This window comes from Hylobates moloch, unplaced genomic scaffold, assembly GCF_009828535.3.
Source record: "Hylobates moloch isolate HMO894 unplaced genomic scaffold, HMol_V3 SCAFFOLD_2, whole genome shotgun sequence".
NCBI lineage: Eukaryota > Metazoa > Chordata > Mammalia > Primates > Hylobatidae > Hylobates > Hylobates moloch.
In genome coordinates this window covers 758,805-780,211 of record NW_026652277.1, presented here as the reverse complement: position 1 = coordinate 780,211, position 21,407 = coordinate 758,805, and the positions used below count along the sequence as shown (strand labels likewise).

The window sequence follows — 21,407 nt, the reverse complement described above, 5'->3', positions numbered from 1 at the left end:
AGACTTGGGCTGGACACGGTGGCTCACGCCTGTAATCCCAACACTTTGGGAGGCCGAGGCGGATCACCTGAGGTCAGGAGTTCGAGACCAGCCTGACCAATATGATGAAACCCCGTCTCTACTAAAAATACAAAAATTAGCCGGGCATGGTGGTGCATGCCTGTAATCCCAGCTACTCGGGAGGCTGAGACAGGAGAATCGCTTGAACCCAGGAGGTGGAGGTTGCAGTAAGCTGAGATAGTGCCATTGCACTCCAGCCTGGGCAACAAGAGCGAAACTCAAAAAAAAAAAAAAAAAAAAAAAAAAAGAAAGAAAAGACTTGGCCGGGTGTAGTGGCTCACACCTATAAATCTCAGCACTTTGGGAGGCCAAGGCGGGAGGATTGCTTGAGCCCAGTTCAAGACCCCATATCTACAAAGCAAAAAAGAACAGGCATGGTGGTGTGTGCCTGCTGTCTCAGCTACTCAGGTAGCTGATGGGGGAGGATTGCTTGAGCCCAGCAGGTTGAGGTTGCAGTGACCTGTGATTGCACCACTGCACTCCAGCCTGAGTGACAGAGGGAGACCCTGTCTCTAAAAAATAAAAACAGAAGACCTAAGAACTTTCCTTAAGGATGTTGATACAGTTTCCTGTCTTAGAAATATGTTTGTTACTATGTCAGGAAGTGTAAAGCTGCCTTTACCTCAGAATGATTTAGTGACAAAACAATCCATTTACCCCCAGAGTGTATGCAAGGTTCTTGGTCTCCTGGTAACTTCAGAGAACTTGCCCCAGGATGGGGGATACTCTGATCAGATGCCCTCTTTTCCTCTTAGAATATATTCGTGCTGAGACAGAGTAGATCCTTTTTAATGTAGGATATTTCTTTTTGATGACATAGTATTGTAACATTTTGATTGTAGCATTTTGGCCACTGACAGAAGGAATGCTTTCTATAACACATACCCCTGATCTTTTTAGCTCCAAGGCATATTTAAAAATAGAGGGATTTCTTCATTCCCTGTTTGGCTTACTATTCTTAGTTTTATCCTTGTGTAAATGAGTTACATGCTGCTAAAACTTCTCTTGTTGTGGAAGTGTGACAGATGTAATAGTAGTCTTTCAAGGCACTGGGATCAGTAAAAACACCTCTCAACTTAGAACATTTTGTAATTTCTTTAAAAAAATTAGTAATTTTATTGCTTAGTATTTGCATCATTTAGAATATGACAAATAGTTTTTTTGCAAACTCTTTTTCATTTTAGGATTCAGTTTAATTGCTATAAGGCATTTTGTTCAATAGTAGATTTATAAATCAACTTCGTATGGCAGTACCATGCAAACAGATGTACTGAGAGAATAGTCAAATCACTGGGAGGAAGCGACAGATGTGTCGGAGTCCGCTGCCTGGCAACTGGCTGTCTTCGTAGGCCCTGGTGTCCTTACATATGTGTGGAAATACAACACATACAGCTATGTGCACAGATCATAAAAGTACAACTCAGTGTATTTCTGCAAAATAAACACACGTAGGTAATCCACCGCCAAGATCCTGAAACAGCAATTTTCAGTTTTGGCAGCAATTTGAAGACATGTCACGATTATAGAAATTGTGAAAATAGGAGAAATGTGTATCTTCAAATCAGGGAACTTGTGTAGATGAGATACTTGAGTCATGCAGGGGTGTCAGAGTTTCTGAGATGGTCAGGCTGCTTCATTCTTTGTTTGGACTTCTCATCTCATGAAGCCAGTGCTTCTCACCTGGACAGTGCAGTCACTCCTCTCTGGTGTCCCCAACCCACCCTTCCTTTCTAACACAGAGGCCAGAGGATCCCTTCGAGAAGGCCAAGTCAGAGCCTGCCACTCCTGTGCTCAACATCACAGTCAGCCTGAGTCCTGGCAGGTCCCTAGCCTTCATAGTCTGGCACCTGTCCTCTCTGACTCTGCTGCCCGCTGGCTCTCCTCTGGCATGCTGCTCCAGCCCCTGTGGGCTCTTGGCCCTTGACCATGCCAGCATCAGCTTACCGCAGGGCTCTCTGCCTCAACTGGTTTTGGTGCGCCCCTTTCCCAGAAGTCTTTGAGGCTTATTCTCTTACCTTTCTCAGTCTCGGCCTCACCTTCTCAGCGAGCCCTATCTATCCGCATCCATCTCCTCACTTCTGGCTTGCCTCAGGCCCTTTATGTGTAGCAGTTAGCACCTCCTAACAATGTTAGGTATTTGTTAGATTTAGTGTTTGTCTCCCTGGACTAGAATGCAAGCTCCATCAAAGCTGGGATTTGGTTTTGTTTATTGATGTATCCCGGTGTCTTCCTGACAGGTAGGTGCTCCATAAATGTCTCCAGTATAAAAGAATATATCACATATGGTGGTAATCACTGCAGACTCTCATGGCTCTTACTGTGCACTCTCCTAACACTTCGGTTTACTCATTAATTCCTGTTAGCCCTACACCTGTCTTACCCCTTAGGTACTGTTATCCCCATTTTACAAATGAGGAAACTGAGACACAAGGAGGTTTAAGTAATTTATCCCCAAGATTACTGGACTAAAAAGTGGTAGAACCAGGATTTGAACCCAGGCAATCTGGCTTCAGAGTCCAGACTCAAGAGGAAATACTTTGTATTTGGCACCATTATTTCATTTAAAAAGAGAAACCAGAAGGAAATAATTTAAAACACCCAGCTCTTTCAGCCATCTGAAAGGCTTTTCAGAATTGTTTGTTTTGTTATTGTTTTGTTTGTTTTTTTAGAGACAGGGTCTTGCTCTGTCACCCAGGCTGGAGTGCAGTGGAACAGTAATAGCTCACTGCAGCCTCGAACTTTTGGACTCAAGTGATCCTCTGGACTCAAGTGATCCTCCTGCCTCAGCCTCCCAAGTAGCTGGGACTGCAGACACGTGTCCCCACACTCAGCTAACTTTTAATTTTTAATTGTAGAGTTGGGGTCTTGCTGTGTTGTCGAGGCTATTTCAGATATCTTTAAGGCTGTTCCCCCATCACAGGCCCATCACATTTGTCCTCTAGGAGGGCAGAAGGGTTTTGGTAGATGAGCACTGGGGGTCCTCCACTAGCTTGCTGCCCAGAGCCGCCTTGGACCTCTGTTTCCCATATCTGGTGCATTGCTCCGCAGTCACCCCAGCTGCAGCTCGAGTGGCTTGAGCTGCAGCTCCAGAAGGTACAAGTCATAAACCTTGGTGGCATCCATGTGGTGCTGATTTTTCAGGCAAGAAGAATGCTAGAGCTGTGGGGCAGCCACCACCTAGATTTCAAGAGATGTCATGGACAGCCTAGGGCCCAGGCAGAGACTTGTCACAGGAGCAGAGCAACTGCAGAGAGCCTGTCATTGGGCAATGGCAAGCAGAAATTTGGAGTTGAACCTGCTGCAGAGAAGCCCCACCAGGGCATTGCCTAGTAGAGTCGTGGGAGTGGCCTGGGAGCCTTGAACTGTGGAGCTGCCAGCTTGCAGCATCAGCCTGGGAGAGCTGTGGGCAGGAGACCCCAACCCCTGACAGCTGCTGGGTGGACTGAGCCCAGCAAAGCCATCGGATGGGGCTGCCAGAGGCCCTGGGGACCCAACCCTGTTCCACTGTGCCCAGAGGGTTGGGACATGGAGTCAAAGGAGATGATTCTCCAGAGAGGCTTAATATTTAATATTGTCTGCCCTGTTGGGTCTTGAACTTGGGACCTCTTGCTTCTTCTTGCCTATTTCTCCCTTCTGGAAAGAGATTTTTTTTTTTTTTTCTTTTTTCTGAGACGGAGTTTTGCTCTTGTTGCCCAGTCTGGAGTGCAATGGTGTGATATCTCCTCACTGCAACCTCTGTCCCGCTGGGTTCAAGCTATTCTCCTGCCTCAGCCTCTCGAGTAGCTGGGATTACAGGCATGCACCACCACACCCGGCTAATTTTTTGTATCAGTAGAGATGGGGTTTCTCCATGTTGGTCAGGCTGGTCTCGAACTTTTGATCTCAGGTGATCCGCCTGCTTTGGCCTCCCTAAGTGCTGGGATTACAGGCGTGAGCCACTGCACCTGGCCGGGAATTTTTTTGTATGTGTGCCTGTCCCACCATTGTATTTTGGAAACACATAACTTGTTACTCTCAACACTCAGGAGTGGAGAGGAATTGATCTTGGGGTGAATTGTGCCTTGAGTTTCACCCTATCTGGTTCAGATGAGACTCTGGATTTTTAAGTTGTGCTGAAATTGAGTTAAGACTAATGGAGGTATTGGGATGGAAGGATTATTTTTTGCATTATAAGAAGGACATGAATTGTGGGAGCTGGAATGGAATACTATGGTTTTCATGTGTCCGCCAAAGTTCATGTGTTGGAAAATCAGTCCACCGTGCAGCAGCATTGGGAGGTAGGGCCTTCTAAGGGGTAATAAGGACACCAGGCTCTGCCCTCACAAGTGGAGAAGTGGATGAGTGCCGTTGTGGCGGGAGTGACTCCATCTCCTCATGTGTGTGTGTGATGGTGCAGCACAAAGGCCTCTCCAGAAGCAGCCTCTCAACTTGAGACTCTCGGCCTCCAGAATTGTGTGAAATAATCTCTGTTCTTTATAAATTGCCCCATCTCAGGTATTCTGTTAGAGCAGCACAGAATGGTTTCACAAAGGACTTTAAGGCTTGAAAAGTGCGGGGAGGAGACTGGGGAAAGAAACAGCATTGAGGCAGTGTGCTGGCGTTGGTTAGTACGAGATAGAAGAGGTTGAGGGAATGATATCTTAGAAGCTGAGATCATAGAGGTAGGCTAGGGCCAGATTATGGGGGACTTTGAAGTGGGACTTTGGGATTCTATTCCAACTACTTAAAGTCTGCATAACAGCTCTTTGAAATAGATGTTGGTGTTGGCTCCATTTTACAAATAAGAAAACTGAGACAAAGAGGTTAAATAATTTGCCAGAGGTGACACATGTAAAAATGGAGCTGAGACTCAAACCCAGACAGGTGATCTCGTGAGCTTCTCTGCTTTACTGTGTCCGTTCACTCTACAGCTGATATGAATTGTTTGTGTCTTTAGTGCAGAACGTTTTTTCCATGTAGATATTTAATGCTCTTTGAGTAGCATGACAGTATGGTCAATGTATGGTCTGAGTTTTGTTTTGTCATTCGAAGCTGCTACTAAAGTTCTTGGTGCCTCATTTCCCTTATCTGTGCAGTGGATTAGTAGTATCTACGTTGGGGGTTGTTAAGAGTGCAAATTAAGACGTGTGACAAAATGGATGCATAGATGTAATTAACATTTTGTGGCACAAAGTGCTATATAAAGTGTTGACTACCATTATCATCATAATCATTATTATGATGATTTCAGTACTTGAATTTTAGTATATTCAGAAGTGTTCCTGTTACCTTTATGTTTAAGTGTAATTCCTAAGCTTTTTGTCATAAAAATGTTAATATTTTTAAAAAGTAAAACATTAATAGGGCATCAGTCATAACTCATAGGTTAAATAAACAGCAAAATCTCTCTTGCAGAGGAATTAAAAGAATTATTTTGTTTTTCACATAGCATGTCAGAACCATAATAAGAAAAATACTAAAAGCAAAACATGACAGATGTCAACGTAAGACAAGACCCATTATGTGAGTCCATAGTTAGGGACTGGACCACATAGTACATGAGCAACTTGTTTAGTTGTGGGCAACGCCTGTTTTTCACCAGATGGCAGGCCGTGCGTTCCTGCATCAAGTGCTTTCAAGAGACTTTCTAGTTCTGCTACCAGAGCTTGTAGATCTGTTTTCCCTTTTTTTCTTGTTCCTTCCTTTTTCTTAATTGGAGTGCTCAGACATCTGCAGAAGTGGAGAGAATAATACCATGAACCAAATGCAGCATCATTAACTTGAACATTACCCATCCCCACATTTGACTACTATTTTGTTTTTTTTGAGATGGAGTCTCGCTCTTGTCACCCAGGCTGGAGTGCAGTGGTGCAATCTCAGCTCACTTCAACCTCTGCCACCTGGGTTCAAGTGATTCTCCTGCCTCAGCCTTCTGAGTAGCTGGAACTACAGCCAAACACTCCCATGCTCAGCTAATTTTTTGTATTTTTAGTAGAGACGGGTTTTCACCATGTTGGCCAGGCTGGTCTTGAAACTCCTGACCTCTGGTCATCCACCCCACTCGGCCTCCCAAAGTGCTGGGATTACAGGCATGAGCCACCACATCCGGCCTGGACTACTGTCTTTAAATCTTTTCCTCCCCCTATGCATATAACTGTTTTAACTTTTATATGTGTGTGTATATATTTACTATATTTGCTAGGGTATTTTAAAGCAAATTGTAGATAATGTGTCGCTTTATCCCAGATACTTCAGCATGCATCTCTAACTGACATCATTCCATTTTCACACCTGACACAATTAGTAATAATTTCTGCATACCTACAGATACTATTTTTTATTGCTATTTATTTTTTTGCTCTCCTTTGATTTTTCGTCTATTTTTTGTTGCTGTTTATTTCAGACATCATTTCGTAAAGCTAGAAAATTAGATACAACTGTGAGTAGCTATATATTTTATAGAACAAAATTCTGATACTGTTTTCCTTTGGGGGAATTTATGAACTATTTTATTTAGTTACCACCATCCCATGAAATGTAATTTGGGAAATACTGGAACACTGTAGAAAAACCAGAAGCCTGAAATCTTTCTAGCTGGGATAATATTTTAAGTTATGTTTTATTGAGTTTATGAGAATAAGAAAAAATACAGTGCAGCATTCTTGCTGCTGTTCTGAGCTTTTGGATCCTGGTCCTGTTTGGAATTGGGCACATGGAGTATGCTGGCTGTCAGTCAGGCTCTGTTGTCATTAGGATTTGGGTTTGAGTGGCAGGAACATGTGACCGCTGTGCAAGGGGTTATTTTTGGTCTCTGGGTATTGGCTTCTCCTCAGAAATTATAGCAAGTTAGTGTGAGGTGCGTCTGGAGGCTCGGGATCAGCACGCCTGTCGTGTGCTTGTGAGCTCTCAAACATGGGCTGTTGCTTCAGCAAAGAACTAAGTAGTGACAATGACAGTGAAAAAACTGGCCTGTTACAAAAATCTGTGGAGGAGAAGGAACCAGAAGACAAGATAAGTAAAACTTTATCTTCATTATTTGATACCCCTGAAGGTGAGGAGGTTCACCCTATTGGCAGTGGAGCCGGCAGTGGAGCCAGCAGTGCAGCTGGCGTTAGCGTGCGGACGAGGATTTTCGCAGGGTCTGGGCACAAACAGGGTCATGGACCCAAGCAGTTATTGAACCCTCTTTCCTCTTTTATATATACATTCTTAACAAGGTATGAAAACTTGGATGAGAATGACAAGAATTCAGATATTGTTGTTAATGAGCAGAATTCTGAGGGGGTCTCTGATCTACTGTGTGTGGATAACGGCAGCCGACAAGGTTGTTGGGAAGATGAGGAGCCTTTCTCATGTGTGCTGGTGCCTTCTGACCGAGGCCAGCAGGAGGAAACCTTTGTGAGTGGCCATCTGCACTGTTACCCAGCTACTTGTAAAAACTCTTTAGTAGAGAAGGAAATGGTGGTCAGTGTTCACCTCAGTAGCGGTGATGAGAGTAAGTCTTTAGACCTATCCGACAGGGAGAAGAAAGATGGAAACCCTATTGGTATTGATGATCAGCAATGTCAGGATTCAGGAGAGTGCAAGTTTCACAGCATTTGTGTTGCCGACTCTGCCTGCCCAAGCGTGGCAGAGGAGCTGGACACCTGGGCAGACACAGTAGCTGCAAGAGGAGAATGTTGCTCTGCTGTGCCTTTAGCCTTGTGTGCCTTTTCAGGGGCGGGCGAGCCAGAGCCACAGCAGGAAGAGCTCTCGCCTTGGGACACGCTGGGTCCAGGTGAAAGGACAGGGGAATGCAGTGGGAAAACCAAGCCTTGCCCTGAGCCTGTGGCATTCAGCCATGCACCTTGTGAAGCAAACACCGATAACATGCAGGTGGAGGCTTTACAGGCAGAAGCTTGCACTGAATTCCCTAAAAATTATGCAGAAAGTAGTGCACTACATGGTATTGACCTACTCCCTGAATTAAATAACAACATGGACAGTGACTCACTAAGACATGCGTGTGTCCTGGAAGAAAGTGAGAGCCATAACTCAGGAGTAGGAAATGAGATGGATCATCCACCTGGTGGCTTCCGTACTGACACTGCACATTCACCTGGTAGCTTTTGTACTGACCCTGCATATGTTGCAGGGAGTGATGACCCGGAGGTGGTAACAGTTGTTGTCGACCAGAGTTTACATTCTAAAAAGGAGAGAGAAAATAACTCTGTCGCACCACTAAGAGACAACGATGATTTCTACTTGGATGTTAGCAAATCAGATAGTATCCTTCCCGTTGGTCTAGATAGAATTGATTTAAGTCCCAAGAGGCCTATCACTGCAGTGAGATTTGGAAGTGGGTGTCTCTCAGGTCACGCTAATTCAAGAGAAGCAGCCCCAAGCCAGCTTGATGACTGCTGGGAGCCGGAACCTGTCCTCGGACAAGTCAGGAAGGCGCAGTGCAGAGGGGACTGCAGCCTGGAGGCCAGAAGTCGCCTGCTGCCAGACAGAGGAGAGGTGTCTCTGCAATCTGAAAATAGTGCCTTTTACCAAGAAGAGGACAGAATTGGCGTTTGGAAGGCTGAGGGTCATGGTGTAAGGGCTTTTGAGTCGAAATCTTGGTGTCAAGCAGATAAGGCTGCAACACAGACCTGTGACCAAACTTGTGTGGAGCGTGTGGTGGACACGAAGGGGACGGTGCAGAGGACAGATGGCCTAAAGCTTAGCATGGCACAAGGAGTGCCCCCCAATGGCAAGTCTTCCAGTCAGTCCAGATCTCTTCACAGTAACTGTATTTCCTCCGCATTTATTTTCACCTGCACAGAGGAAGACGAGAGGGAAACAAGCCCAGGTGACAAAACAGAGGGTGAAATATGTGTGAAGAGTTCAGTCAGTGTGTCACGAGACCAGCTGAGTGACCCTCAGCGGTTAGAAGGTGGTGAAAAAGAATCACTGCAAGCAAAGTATAGAGAGACAAGTGAAGATAACATAGAGACTGTCAAGTCAGATTCTGAAACAACCTATGAGTGGGAAACAGGCACACAAAGATATGAGGCAGTGCCAAGTCAGGATGTACTCTCCTGCGTTAGTTCTCGTACAACAGAGAACGCTGATTTTGAAACTAATCAAATAGAAAAAAACTATGAAACACACCGAGTATACCACTGCAAATATAATGGTCTTAATGTGTTACCACCTTTAAGTCCAAGTTTTAATCCAGTTACACAGAAGTCAGAAATAGTAGAGAATTCCGTTAGTAGTGGTAAAAGCCCAAAATGGAAGGGAATTTACTCTGAATCAATTGAAGAAGCTTCTGGTATCTTTGGTAATAATACATCAGGGTTGAGTAAACCAAAACTAACATGTAAAGAAGAGGAAGAGAGACTTTATTTGGAGAAAGATAGTATTGACCCCAAAATTATTGACTGCCTGGGTCCATGTGGGGCGAGTGAAAGTTCACACCATTTCAAAGAAGGAAACGCCAAGTCCACTCTTACACAGTCGACTTTAAATGGCGAAGTGGGTTTTATGGGAAATGCCAAGGTGAGTTTTGAGACAATAGAGTCATGTGACACTTCCAGTGGGCATTTCTTTCTGGTTGGTGTTGATCCCACCCTAGCGGACAGATACACAGCTGCCCCCTGCGATGCAGCCCAGGGGATTCCCGCTGTCCCCATGGACAGCAAAGACACTGTCATACCAAGTAGTGGCCACATTTTATCACTCACAGAAGGTGTCCTAAATAGATCTGAACATCCCTCAAAAGTGGATTGGCAGAGTTTCCCAGAAGGAGTCTCCCGTTTTTTGAGTGAATTTTCCTATTACCCGATGGGAGGTTTAGGAAGTCCAGTATTTTCTGAAAGACTGGCCAGTGGTTGTGGTGGATATCAAATGGGCTATCTCTGGACTAATACAGTCACAAAAGGTGCTCTAGAAGGTGAAACAATATTCAGTGAGGATCTACACCATAAGCCACAGGACTTGGAAATTGCTTTGTTTTCAGAAAACACTCTTCAGCTACCGGTGTCAGAGGACGGTGTTATTTGGGGATGGCATGATAGAGATGGACAGTTCGTAAGTATGTTTTCTGTGTGTTTACTATTGTGCTGCGGTATGCTAGGCTATACATTTTAATTTATTATTATTATTATTTTTATTTATTTTTTGAGACGGAGTCTCGCTTTGTCACCCAGGTTGGAGTGGTGCCATCTCGGCTCACTGCAACCTCCACCTCCCAAGTTCAAGTGATTGCTGGGTTCAAGTAATTCTTGTGACACAGGCTCCCGAGTAATTGGGATTACAGGCATGTGCCACTACACCTGGCTAATTGTATTTTTAGAGACGGGATTTCGCCATGTTGGCCAGGCCAGTTTTGAACTCCTGACCTCAGGAGATCCACCCGCCTCAGCCTACCAAAGTGCTGGCATTGCAGGCATGAGCCACTGGGCTGGCCCATTTTAATTGTTTTTAACTTAAAATTAATAAAGATTTTATTCTAAACAGTGGGTAGTTGTTTGAATGCTTACATATGGCTGTGAATTACTATAACATTAATGATTTCCAAACTGGAGAATATGAATTCTTGTTTGGTGTAGTTAAGCCAGAGTTTGTGTGCAAACTCTTGTTAGCACTAAAGCATGCCCTGAGCTCTGTGTTGACTTTTTTCTGTCTGTGAATTTTGCCAGCTCTTCTGTCTTCCTGGCCGCAGTGCGGTCAGAGCCCTTTGAGGGCGTCTTATTTTGTGGGCAGTGTAGTTGATTCGATAAGCATGTGAGCCCATTGAAGGTATAAGTCACACTGCAGAAGACAAACTTACCTAAAAATCTGTGCTTCCTGATATCTTTGTATGTGTCTGAGGCAGGTAGAATTTGCTGCTTTTAACTGGCTATAAAATCTTGGTTCTGTTTTCTTGCAGTTAGAATTACTGTGGAGCTCTTTCTTTTTCAGAACCCCGAGATAAGGCTGTCCCTCTGGTTTGGAAGAAGCTTAGCAAATGATTCTATGGGCAGCTAATTTGAGCATCTTTCCAGAAATTCTGTAATAAATGTCAACATCATTCAACAACAGGAAATTAGTTTTGCTCACAAAACAGACATTTATCAAAGCAGTGTGATTGAAAGCACATACTCAGAGTAGCAAGATCTCATTATTCAACCAGTGGTTTATTCATGATTTTTGTGGGCAATGAAGCAAGAAAAAGTATTGATATTAAGGAGCTAGAGATGGCTCAAATGTCAACACTTACTATATGGAAATAAACAAGTAGGAATCCCCTTCTGTAGCGAAAGGAATGATCCATCAACCTCTTTTATTTCCGTGCCCACATTGGGAGTTTTTCTGGAGAGAGTTATGTTCAAATTCATTAGTTTTGCTCCTTAAATAGTTGTGGAGGCAAAACAGTATAAAACTACATCTTTAAGATAATCTGCAGTTAATCTTTTACAGAAGTGACGTAATTTTCAGTTAGTTACCAGTGTCACTGCCTCAGACGTCAACAAAGAGCATAAATGATGCCTAAGTGAGAGGTGTGCTTCCAGTTTTAAATTAGCTTTTCCATTATGAGGTATTCCCAAACAGTATTCTAACATGAGGCATCACCACATTTAACGATGGTGCCTTGCCTTTCAGAGCTTCAATTTTCAAAGTGCTGTTACAGGTGTCTTTTTTTTTTTTTTTTTTTTTTAATGGTTCTGGAGTTAGCAAATTGCCCTGAATTACTAAGCTTTTTAGTGCATCTCTAGGAGTGGTTGGTGCTTGCATGGAATGTTTCTTTCCCCCGTCTCTCACCTGCTTTCTGTACCTCACCGGCCAGTCCCCCTTCTCCAGCATTAGTCACTCCAGTTCCTACTCAGTAACTTGTCGGAGAGATTGTCCTGTCTCATATCGGTAGTCATACAAACTTATTAATTGATACGTTATTTTTCAAAGTGGAGCACATTGTTTTGCACAGGGTGGGGTGGGGTAGAAGGGTTTATTTAAAGCATCAGAACTCAGGCGTGTTCACTTTGGAATGTGGCTGTTAAGGTCAGCTTGCCTCTGGTTTTAATAACCATTGCTTAGCCATACATTTTTAATGGAAAAATAAGACTTAAAGAGAAGCAACTGGAGTTTTTTTTTTTTTTTAAGGATGGAGTCTTGCTCTGTCGCTCAGGCTGGAGTGCAGTGGTACCATCTCGGCTCACTGCAACCTCCGCCTCCTGAGTTCAAATGATTCACCTGCCTCAGCCTCCCAAGTAGCTGGGATTGCAGGTGTGTGCCACCACACCCAGCTAACTTTTTTATTTTTAGTAGAGATGGGGTTTCACCATGTTGGCCAGGCTGGACTTGAACTCCTGACCACAAGTGATCTGCCTATCTTGGCCTCCCAACATGCTGGGATTACAGGCATGAGCCACACCACACCCGGCCGATGCTGGAGTTCTTGATAACCATTTAGAGTTCCATATTACTGCAAGAGAATAACCATATTTTATAGAAGTAGGAGATTCAGATCTTTGTTTAATACAAACTATTTCTCATAAATTATAAGTTAATGAACTCTTGATGAATGTTGAATTTTGCTGAATGCAATTGCTTAGAATCTAACTTTCTAATTACTATCGTTTTTATAGGGAAGTTACTCAACCTTTTTCTGCCTTGGTTTTTTCGTTTGTGAAATGAGTCCAGTGAATAACGACCTCCAAGACTTGTTCTGATTCAGTACAAGGAAGTGCGTAGAATGTGCTCAGCATGTGGTAGATCCTTGAATGTCATTAAGCCTTAAAAGACATCTTCATTCTTTCATTCCTGGTCACATCTCTTCAGTCACAGTATTGATTGAACATTTCCTAACTGCATACACTTGATTTGAACTTCTTCACTAAGAGGTAGTCATTGGTTAAGGGTAGAGTCCTAGTCATTTGTGGAATAAAACCTTGCAGAAGTTGTCAAATAGTGGAAAATATAAATTTATGTTATTTATTAAACATTGATTCATTCCTCATATATCTTGAGCACCTCCCTACTGAATTCAGGACTGTGCTAGCTATCAGCAGTACTACAGTGAGCAAAATGTCCATGGTGACTGCCACCCTGGAATGGGAGGAACGCGAGGGCCACGGGAGCCCCAACAGCCATGCTGTCACTGCTTTCAAAGTGCTGTTGGTCTGTATTAATAAACTACAAAATGTATTTTGGTAATATAGGACAGTCAACTGCAAAAGGTACTAATAATAGAGAAGGTTACTGTTAGTTAGCGTTGGGAATTTAAAGCACGTGTAGTATGTGCACGAGCTGAGGGGAGCCAGCTAAGTGGATGGAATGGAACCGAGGCCAGAAAACTGGATTGTGTGGTGGTGGTGAAAAGAGACTGGGTCTAATTAGGAAAGGCGATGTATGGAAGTATTAAAGTAGAAAAGACAATAGAGAAATGAATTTTCAAAGACAACAGATCAGGCGGAATGGCGTAAATGCCGCCAGAGGCAGTGTTGTGGGTGCCCTGTGGCTGTCTCCTGCCCCCTCATGTAGCTCCATGAGCTCCTGTCTGCTTCCTTCACCGTCACACCTGCCAGCTCAGCGCCGTGTCTGGCACAAGCGTGCTGGTGAACATGTCGGAGGCACTTGTTGGACAGATGGGTGGATGAAAGAGAAGAGAGCAAGTAACACTGTGCAGAAGCAGAGGCCAAAAATGAAGTTTAGATGCAATGCAAGAGGGAAAATGGAAGAATTGGTGTTTCTTGATTATAATATTCTTGAAGGAACCCAATTATTTGCCCTATCACCAGTACTTAAAAAAAAAGTAAAAAGAATTCCAGATAGGTCCTCATTTAAACATCTGGTTTTATGGGCATGATGCTCACTGGTGGTCCAGTGTGGAGTAGCAGGAACGAGCAAACCACATCATCTGCCTTCTCTCAGTTTCAGAAATAGTTTTATGTTTTTTTACTACCAGCCCCATCACCTGAGCCAATATGGATTTATTCTGTCTTTTAAAAATTGTTAATGCACCCATTGTTTTTTTGACGGCTCATGGTCGTGCTTCCCAGCCCTTCTCCTGTGTGCTGGGCCACAGAAACTGGTGTGTCTATGCTGCATGCTGGGGTAGTGCAGTGTAACTGCTTCCAGCTTGCAGCCTGGGTCCAAGGGGCACCGGGGACCAGGGACCTGTCCCTTCCTCTGGAAGCTTTGACTTCCTGCACTGTGGTGTGAAGGTGGGTGGTACATTTGAAAAGGCAAATCATGTGTAAGTTTGTTGAAGGATTGTGTGTCTGAACATTTGACTTTTCTTTAGGCTTTGGGGAGTGCTTCAAGGTGTGTAAGCATAAGAAAGGCTTGTATCAGAAAAATCGGGAGTAGGGAGTATCCACATGGTGGGGGACTGTTGTGGGTTTATACGCCGTGTCAGGAAGGACCACCAGTCCCCGGTCTCTGGGCAGGATGTTCTGGACAGACGGACGGGAAGAGCAAAAGTGCCAGTGTGCCCAGAGACAGCAAGGAGGTCAGTGTGCCTGGAAATGGACAAGGCCAGGGAGCGGTGAGCACAGGAGGGCGCTGTGGCTGCAGTGGGAACTTCGTCTTTTACTCCAAATGAGCCAAGCTGAGGCGGGAGGATTTTGAGTAGAGGACTGCCCTGTCGGACTAACTGTCATGGCCGATGAGCTTGGTCTGTGCCAGGCGTCATGTTGTTGTGCGTCTTCCAGGTGAGGTTTAGCCCCTGTTCCACAGCTGTCCATGGCAGCTTTGGCCTCAGCCCCAGTGATCTGAGAGCCCGTTGTCCAGAACACTGGACTTGCAGCTTCATGGTCACCTGTGGATTCTCTTTCAAGGTGATACTGAAGCTCTGCTGGGAATGGGAACAGGTAGTTCTGTGAAAAATATGAGCTATTTTATCTTCTTTCTCAAAGGATGCCTGAGCTTTGTTATCCTACAGTATCCCTGGCAGACCTCTTAGAACACCTTCATTCTTAGGAGCAACTTTCATCTTCTACACCTTTTGTTTATGTGACTTTTTGAAGCTTTCTTTTTTTTTGTTTTAGAGATGGAGTTCTGCTCTGTCACCCAGGTTGGGTGCAATGGTGCGATCTCAGCTCACTGCAACCCCCGCCTCCTGGGTTCAAGTGATTCTCCTGCCTCAGCCTCTCGAGTAGCTGGGATTACAGGCACATGCCACCACGCCTGGATACTTTTGTATTTTTAGTAGAGACAGGGTTTCTCCATGTTGGCCAGGCTGGTCATGAACTCTTGGCCTCAGGTGATCTGCCCACCTTGGCCTCCCAAAGTGCTGGGATTACAGGCGTGAGCCACCGCGCGCTGCTGACTTGTTTAAGCTTTCTAATTAGAATTTTATTCATCTATGTTGTATTCAAGTTTGTAAAACCCTGAATTGTGATTTTATTAGGAGTCTAGGAAGTCACCAGCTATTCCTCAGATATAGTTTGTGAAACACTGAATCTTTTGGTGGCAGGCCTGTCCTTCCCCATCTCTGCAAGCCTTGGTCTTGGGAGGAGGAACTTAAAACTTGGGGGGAATTTAACGGAATTCTGACTGCTTTTTCTTTTTTTTAAATTTTGAACCTGATTTCATTCCAAAGGTGTGTATAAATACATAGGCTGAGCCTTTGGAGCCTATATCAGATGTCTCTTAACTCTGCATTAATGAGTAAAATTGTATTTGGTTGACATTTGGATACAAATGTCTATCTCACATTCTTCCTAGGTACCAGCAACTAAGGTTTCAGAGCTGAACCCTAATGCAGAAGTGTGGGGGGCGCCTGTATTACATCTGGAAGCAAGCAGTGCTGCTGACGGTGTGAGTGCCGCATGGGAGGAGGTGGCTGGCCACCACGCAGACCGTGGCCCGCAGGGTAAGTTGAGCATGGCCGTGGTGTGCAGCCCCCTGCTTTCAGGCCTTTGCTTTTGTTGCCATTTTAATCTGTCTTTAAGATGTTGTTCATTCATAACTGTGTCATGGTATGTGGCAGTGCTTGAGAGCCCAGAGGTCTTTTACAGTCCAAAGAAGTTGAGTCACTGCAAGTGTAAGCTTTGTTTTAAGAGAAAGTTATGCTTCTAACCCTGCCTTTTGGGGGTAAACTCCTAATTGTAGGATCGGATGCCAATGGTGATGGCGACCAGGGCCATGAGAATGCCGCATTGCCAGACCCGCAGGAGTCGGACCCAGCAGACATGAATGCTCTCGCTCTGGGTCCCTCAGAATACGACTCTCTGCCTGAAAATAGCGAGACAGGTAAACATATCTTATGGGTTCATTTTCCCAGGGAATATGGGCTGCTTTATTTTTTTTATTTAGCGTATTAACATTCTCTAAACAATGTGTCTTTCTTTGCCTCTTTTTAATTCTACTTTAAACTCACTCTTATGTGGATGCAGAGAAGATGAGAGGCCCTGGTTAGGGAGGGGTGCCATGGAGAATGTAAGGTCTCAAAAGAGGAAACCTGGGCTGGGCGCGGTGGCTCATGCCTGTAATCCCAGCACTTCGGGAGGCTGAGGCGGGCAGATCACGAGGTCAGGAGATCAAGACCATCCTGGCTAACACGGTAAAACCCCATCTCTACTAAAAAAATACAAAAAAATTAGCTGGGCTGGTCGTGGGCGCCTGTAATCCCAGCTGTTCGGGAGGCTGAGGCAGGAAAATGGTGTGAACCTGGAGGCAGAGCTTGCAGTGAGCCGAGATTGCGCCACTGTACTCCAGCCTATGTGACAGAACGAGACTCTGTCTCAAAAAAAAAAAGAAACTTATTTAGTAGTGCAAAGTGTCAGTAAAAGTGCAGAGGTGGAACGTCAATGTTGGATTTGAGAGTAAGACAGTTTGGGTAAAGGGAGGGGGATAGAGAGGGAATGCTGTGGTATTGTAGGTAGGGGCAATTGAGGCCCCATTTGCAAGTCTTAGAAGCCATTCACATTTGAACTTCTTTCCTGTTGATGAGGAAATGAGTGACATGAAGAAAATAAGTTGTTTGGGGAAGGTAAATTTTGCAGGAGTGTGAAAGAATGGCTTGGAGGAATCTCTGTTGTTCTCATGTAGGGTTATAAGTACCTCAGTATGTAGTAGTGGCTAAAAAATGGAAAGGAAGAGAGTAGGTGGGAAAGGAGATGTTCGGGCCCAGTTACGGGAGTGGACCACATGTTACTGGAAATGCAGGAATTTTTTCATGTTTTCATTTTTTTTTTTTTTGAGATGGAGTCTCGCTCTGTCGCCCAGCCTGGACTGCAGTGGTGCGATATCAGCTCACTGCAAGCTCCGCCTCCTGAGTTCACACCATTCTCCTGCCTCAGCCTCCTGAGTAGCTGGGACTACAGGTGTCTGCCACGACGCCCAGCTAATTTTTTGTATTTTTAGTAAAGATGGGGATTCACCATGTTAGCCAGGATGGTCTCGATCTCCTGACCTCATGATCTGCCTGCCTCGGCCTCTCATGTTTTCATTTTTATTACCACAGTTGTTCTTAACCAGTCCCTATCCCCTCCCCCACCCCACTTGCCAGCGAATGCACTGGGCAGGGCTGGAGAGGCCAGACCTCGATGCTGTAAGGCACAGCCGTGCAGAATGACTTCATTGGCTTAAGACTGTCAAAATCAGAAACTGTCACTTAAGAGGGAAAATGTGTAGATGTTCTGTGACAGTTTTTTTTTTTTTCAAACTTCAGTGGAGCTTATTGCTTTAAATAATAATTGGTAAAATGAATCAAGTATTTATAAAGGTAAAAAAATTAAGCCATGTTTGTTTCTTGTAAATATAAAGTTGCCATCTTGAATTTGCATAAAGTGAATTTCCTGTCTACATTAGCAGTTTTCTAAATCTGAGGAAGTGCCAGTATTCAGCAATGTAATTTGATTACATCCCTCTTGTTAATTCACCAGTAACTGGTTAGTGACTTGGGAATGGCAGAACATTGGGATAAATTGGAGTCATGTTAGAGTCCATTGAATTTAAGATGGCAGAGGAAAGGAATGCTATCATTAAAACAGATTTTTACAAAAGATAAAATAAAAAGGCATTATACATTGAGGGAGTGGGAATCCTAATGGCAGGAAGTAAAAGGGGTTCAAAATAAACAATTTAAGTTTCAGACTAAATTGAAATGACCTAATCTTGAACTGGGGTCAGAATTTATACAGAAGATGGAAGATAGGAGGTAGACAGATGTGAAGATCTGTCTTGAGGATGGAAGATGGGTAATGTTATCAACAGTGAAATAACTTGTGAAAATCTGCCTGAAGATGGGAGATAGATAACATTACCAAAAGTGAAATAACATGTTAAAATCTGTCTGAAGATAGAAGATAAGGACCATTATCAAAAGTGAAATAACAACACGTTAAAGTATATTCTGGACAGTTTAATTTCAAAAGATGATTCTTTTTAAAAGGGGTATTTAAAACTATTTTCAAAAGAAGAAAAAGAATACCTTCTGCTCTGTCTTCCTCCTTCATCTCCCTCCCCCTACTCCCTCCCTCACTCCTATAAAGCATTAGTGAGGCATAACCGATGTACAATAAACATCATATACTTCAGGTATACCCCAGATTTTCCATAGCTTAAGGACAATTGAGGAAATAATACGTTATTGATTTGTTGCCTCTTTCATTCCTCTTTGCTTTGTCCACCCAGTTTGGTAAGTTGTTCTGTACCTGTAAAATCCTCATCACAATCAAGATCACGACCATCCCAAACACCAGGAAGAGCTTCCTGTGCCCTCTCGTTTCTCCGCGGAACCAGTGGTCTGTTTTTTTCTTTTTGAGATGGAGTCTTGCTGTGTCACCCAGGCCTGGAGTGCAGTGGCATGATTTCAGCTCACTGCAACCTCCACCTCCCAGGTTCACGCTATTCTCCTGCCTCAGCCTCCCCAGTAGCTGGGACTACAGGCGCCTACCACCACACCCGGCTAATTTTTTGTATTTTTAGTAGAGATGGGGTTTCACCGTGTTAGCCAGGATGGTCTTGATCTCCCGACCTCATGACCCGCCCACCTCAACCTCCCAAAGTGCTGGTATTACAGGCGTGAGCCACTGTGCCTGGCCCAGTGCTCTGTTTTCTATCACTATATGTCAGTTTGCATTTTGTAGATTTGTTTCTCTTTAAAAAAAAAAAAAAAAATCGAACTCCTAGGCTCAAGAGATCCTTCTGCATCAGCCCCACAAGTTGCTGGACAACAGACATGTGATAGAATTTGACAGTGTGTACTGTTTTTGTCTGACTTAGTTTACTATTTTTGAGATTGATTCATGATGTAACATGAATTAATCATTTATTGCTGAGAAGTATTCATGATATGGATATATCACAGTTTGTTTTTCCACTCCCCTATTCATGGATTTTGGGATTGTTTTCAAAATGTGGCTTTGCCAATAAAAAAAGTGTTTATAAAAGTGAACATTTGTCAGCAAGATTTCATATAAACATATGTTTTCATTTTTCTTGGGTAAAATACCTAGGAATGGGGTAGCTGGATCATCTGGTAGGCATGTTTATCCTTTTAAGAAATGGTAAGCACACTTGTAATCCCAGCACTTTGGGAGGCTGAGGCGGGCGGATCACGAGGTCAGGAGATCGAGACCATGGTGAAACCCCGTCTCTACTAAAATACAAAAAAATTAGCCGGGCATGGTGGCAGGCGCCTGTAGTCCCAGCTACTCGGAGAGGCTGAGGCAGGAGTATGGCGTGAACCCAGGAGGCGGAGCTTGCAGTGAGCCGAGATCGTGCCACTGCACTCCAGCCTGGGCTACAGAGTGAGACTCCGTCTCAAAAAAAAAAAAAAAAAGAAATGGTAAGGCAGTTTTCCAAAGTGGTGGTACCGTTTTCTATTCTCAACCAGTGGTGGATTAAAGCACCACATCCTTATGACCTTAGGGTCAGTCTTTAATTTTAGCTGTTGTAAAAGGGAGACAGTAGAATCTTACTGTGGCTTTATGTTTCCCTAAGGACTAATGCTATCAAACATCCTTTTTAAAAAAGACCGTATTTTTAGAGCACTTTCAGGTTCACAGCAAGTTTTAGTGGAAGATACAGAGATCTCCCATATACTCCCCTCACCCAACCCCCACACATGCATGGCCTCCTCCACTATCCACACTCCCTCACCAGAGGGTGCCTTTGTTATAATTGATGATCCTATATTGGCACATCATTATTACCTGGAGTCTGCAGTTTACATGAGGGCTCACTCCTGGTGTTGTATGTTCTGTGGCTTTGGAGAAATGTATAATGACACGGACCCTCCATTGTAGCATCAGAGAGAGTTGTTTCCCTGCCCTAAAAGTCATCTGTGTTCTGCCTACTCACCCCTCCCTCCCCCAACCCCCAGCATCCATTGGTTTTTTCACTGTCTCCATAGTTTTACCTTTTCCAGAATATCATAGGGTTGGAATCCTGCATGATGTAGCCTTCTTAGATTGGTTTCTTTCATTTAGTAACATACATTTAAGCTTCCTCCATGTCTTCAAGGCTTGATAACTCATTTCTTTTTAGCACTGAATAACATTCCGTTTTCTGGACATACTACAAATTACTTACTCATTCACCTACTGAAGGACGTCTTGGTTGTTTCCAGGTTTTGGCAATTACAAATAAAGATGCTGTTAGCATTCATGTGCAGGTTTTTGTATGGACGGAAGTTTTTAACTCCTTTGGGTAAATACCCAGGAGTGTGATTGCTGGATCCTAAGGTCAGAGTATGTTTAGTTCTGTAGAAAGCTGCCGAACTGCCTTCCAGAAGTAGAATTTCTGGATCGTACGGTAATTCTTATGTTTAACTTTTTTTGGTGGAATCACGATACAGTTTTCCATACAGGCCATACTATTTCACATTCCCACCATCAGTGTACAAGGGTTCCAATTTTATTAAATCCTTGCCAATACTTGTTATTTTCTGATTTTTTTTTTTGAAATGGAATCATTCTGTCGCCCAGGCTGGAGTGCACTGGAGTGATCTCAGCTCACTACAACGTCCGCCTCCTGGGTTAAAGCAATTCTCCTGCCTGAGCCTCCCAAGTAGCCTAGATTACAGGTGTGAGCCACCACACCCAGCTAATTTTTGTATTTTTAGTAGAGATGGGGTTTCACCATGTTGGCCAGGCTGGCCTCAAACTCCTGACCTCCGCCCATCTCAGCCTCCCAAAGTGCTGGGATTACAGGCGTGAGCCACCACACCCAGCTAACTTTTGTATTTTTTGTAGAGACAGGGTTCAACCATGTTGTCCAGGCTGGTTTCGAACTCCTGACCTCAGGTGATCTGCCCACCTCAGCCTACCAAAGTGCTGTGATTACAGGCATGAGCCACCGTGCCCAGCCTATTTTCTGATTCTTTTGATAGTAGTCATTCTAGTGGGTATATCTTTGTAGTTTTGGCTTGCACTTCCCTAATGGTTAGTGATGCCAAGCACCCTTTTTGT

The 21,407-nt window shown here is 44.1% G+C and overlaps 1 protein-coding gene across 5 annotated transcripts in view; it reads left to right on the top strand.

Moving 5' to 3' along the window:
- The window catches only part of LARP4B (La ribonucleoprotein 4B), a 117,966-nt gene that overhangs the window by 49,829 nt on the left and 46,730 nt on the right, over positions 1-21,407 (top strand). For all 5 annotated transcript variants that reach the window (XM_032161983.2, XM_058431074.1, XM_058431076.1 and 2 more), the window contains 2 exons: positions 15,715-15,862; positions 16,102-16,242. In XM_032161983.2, the coding sequence (XP_032017874.1) occupies positions 15,715-15,862; positions 16,102-16,242 (289 nt within the window). The remainder of the gene's footprint in view (positions 1-15,714; positions 15,863-16,101; positions 16,243-21,407) is intronic.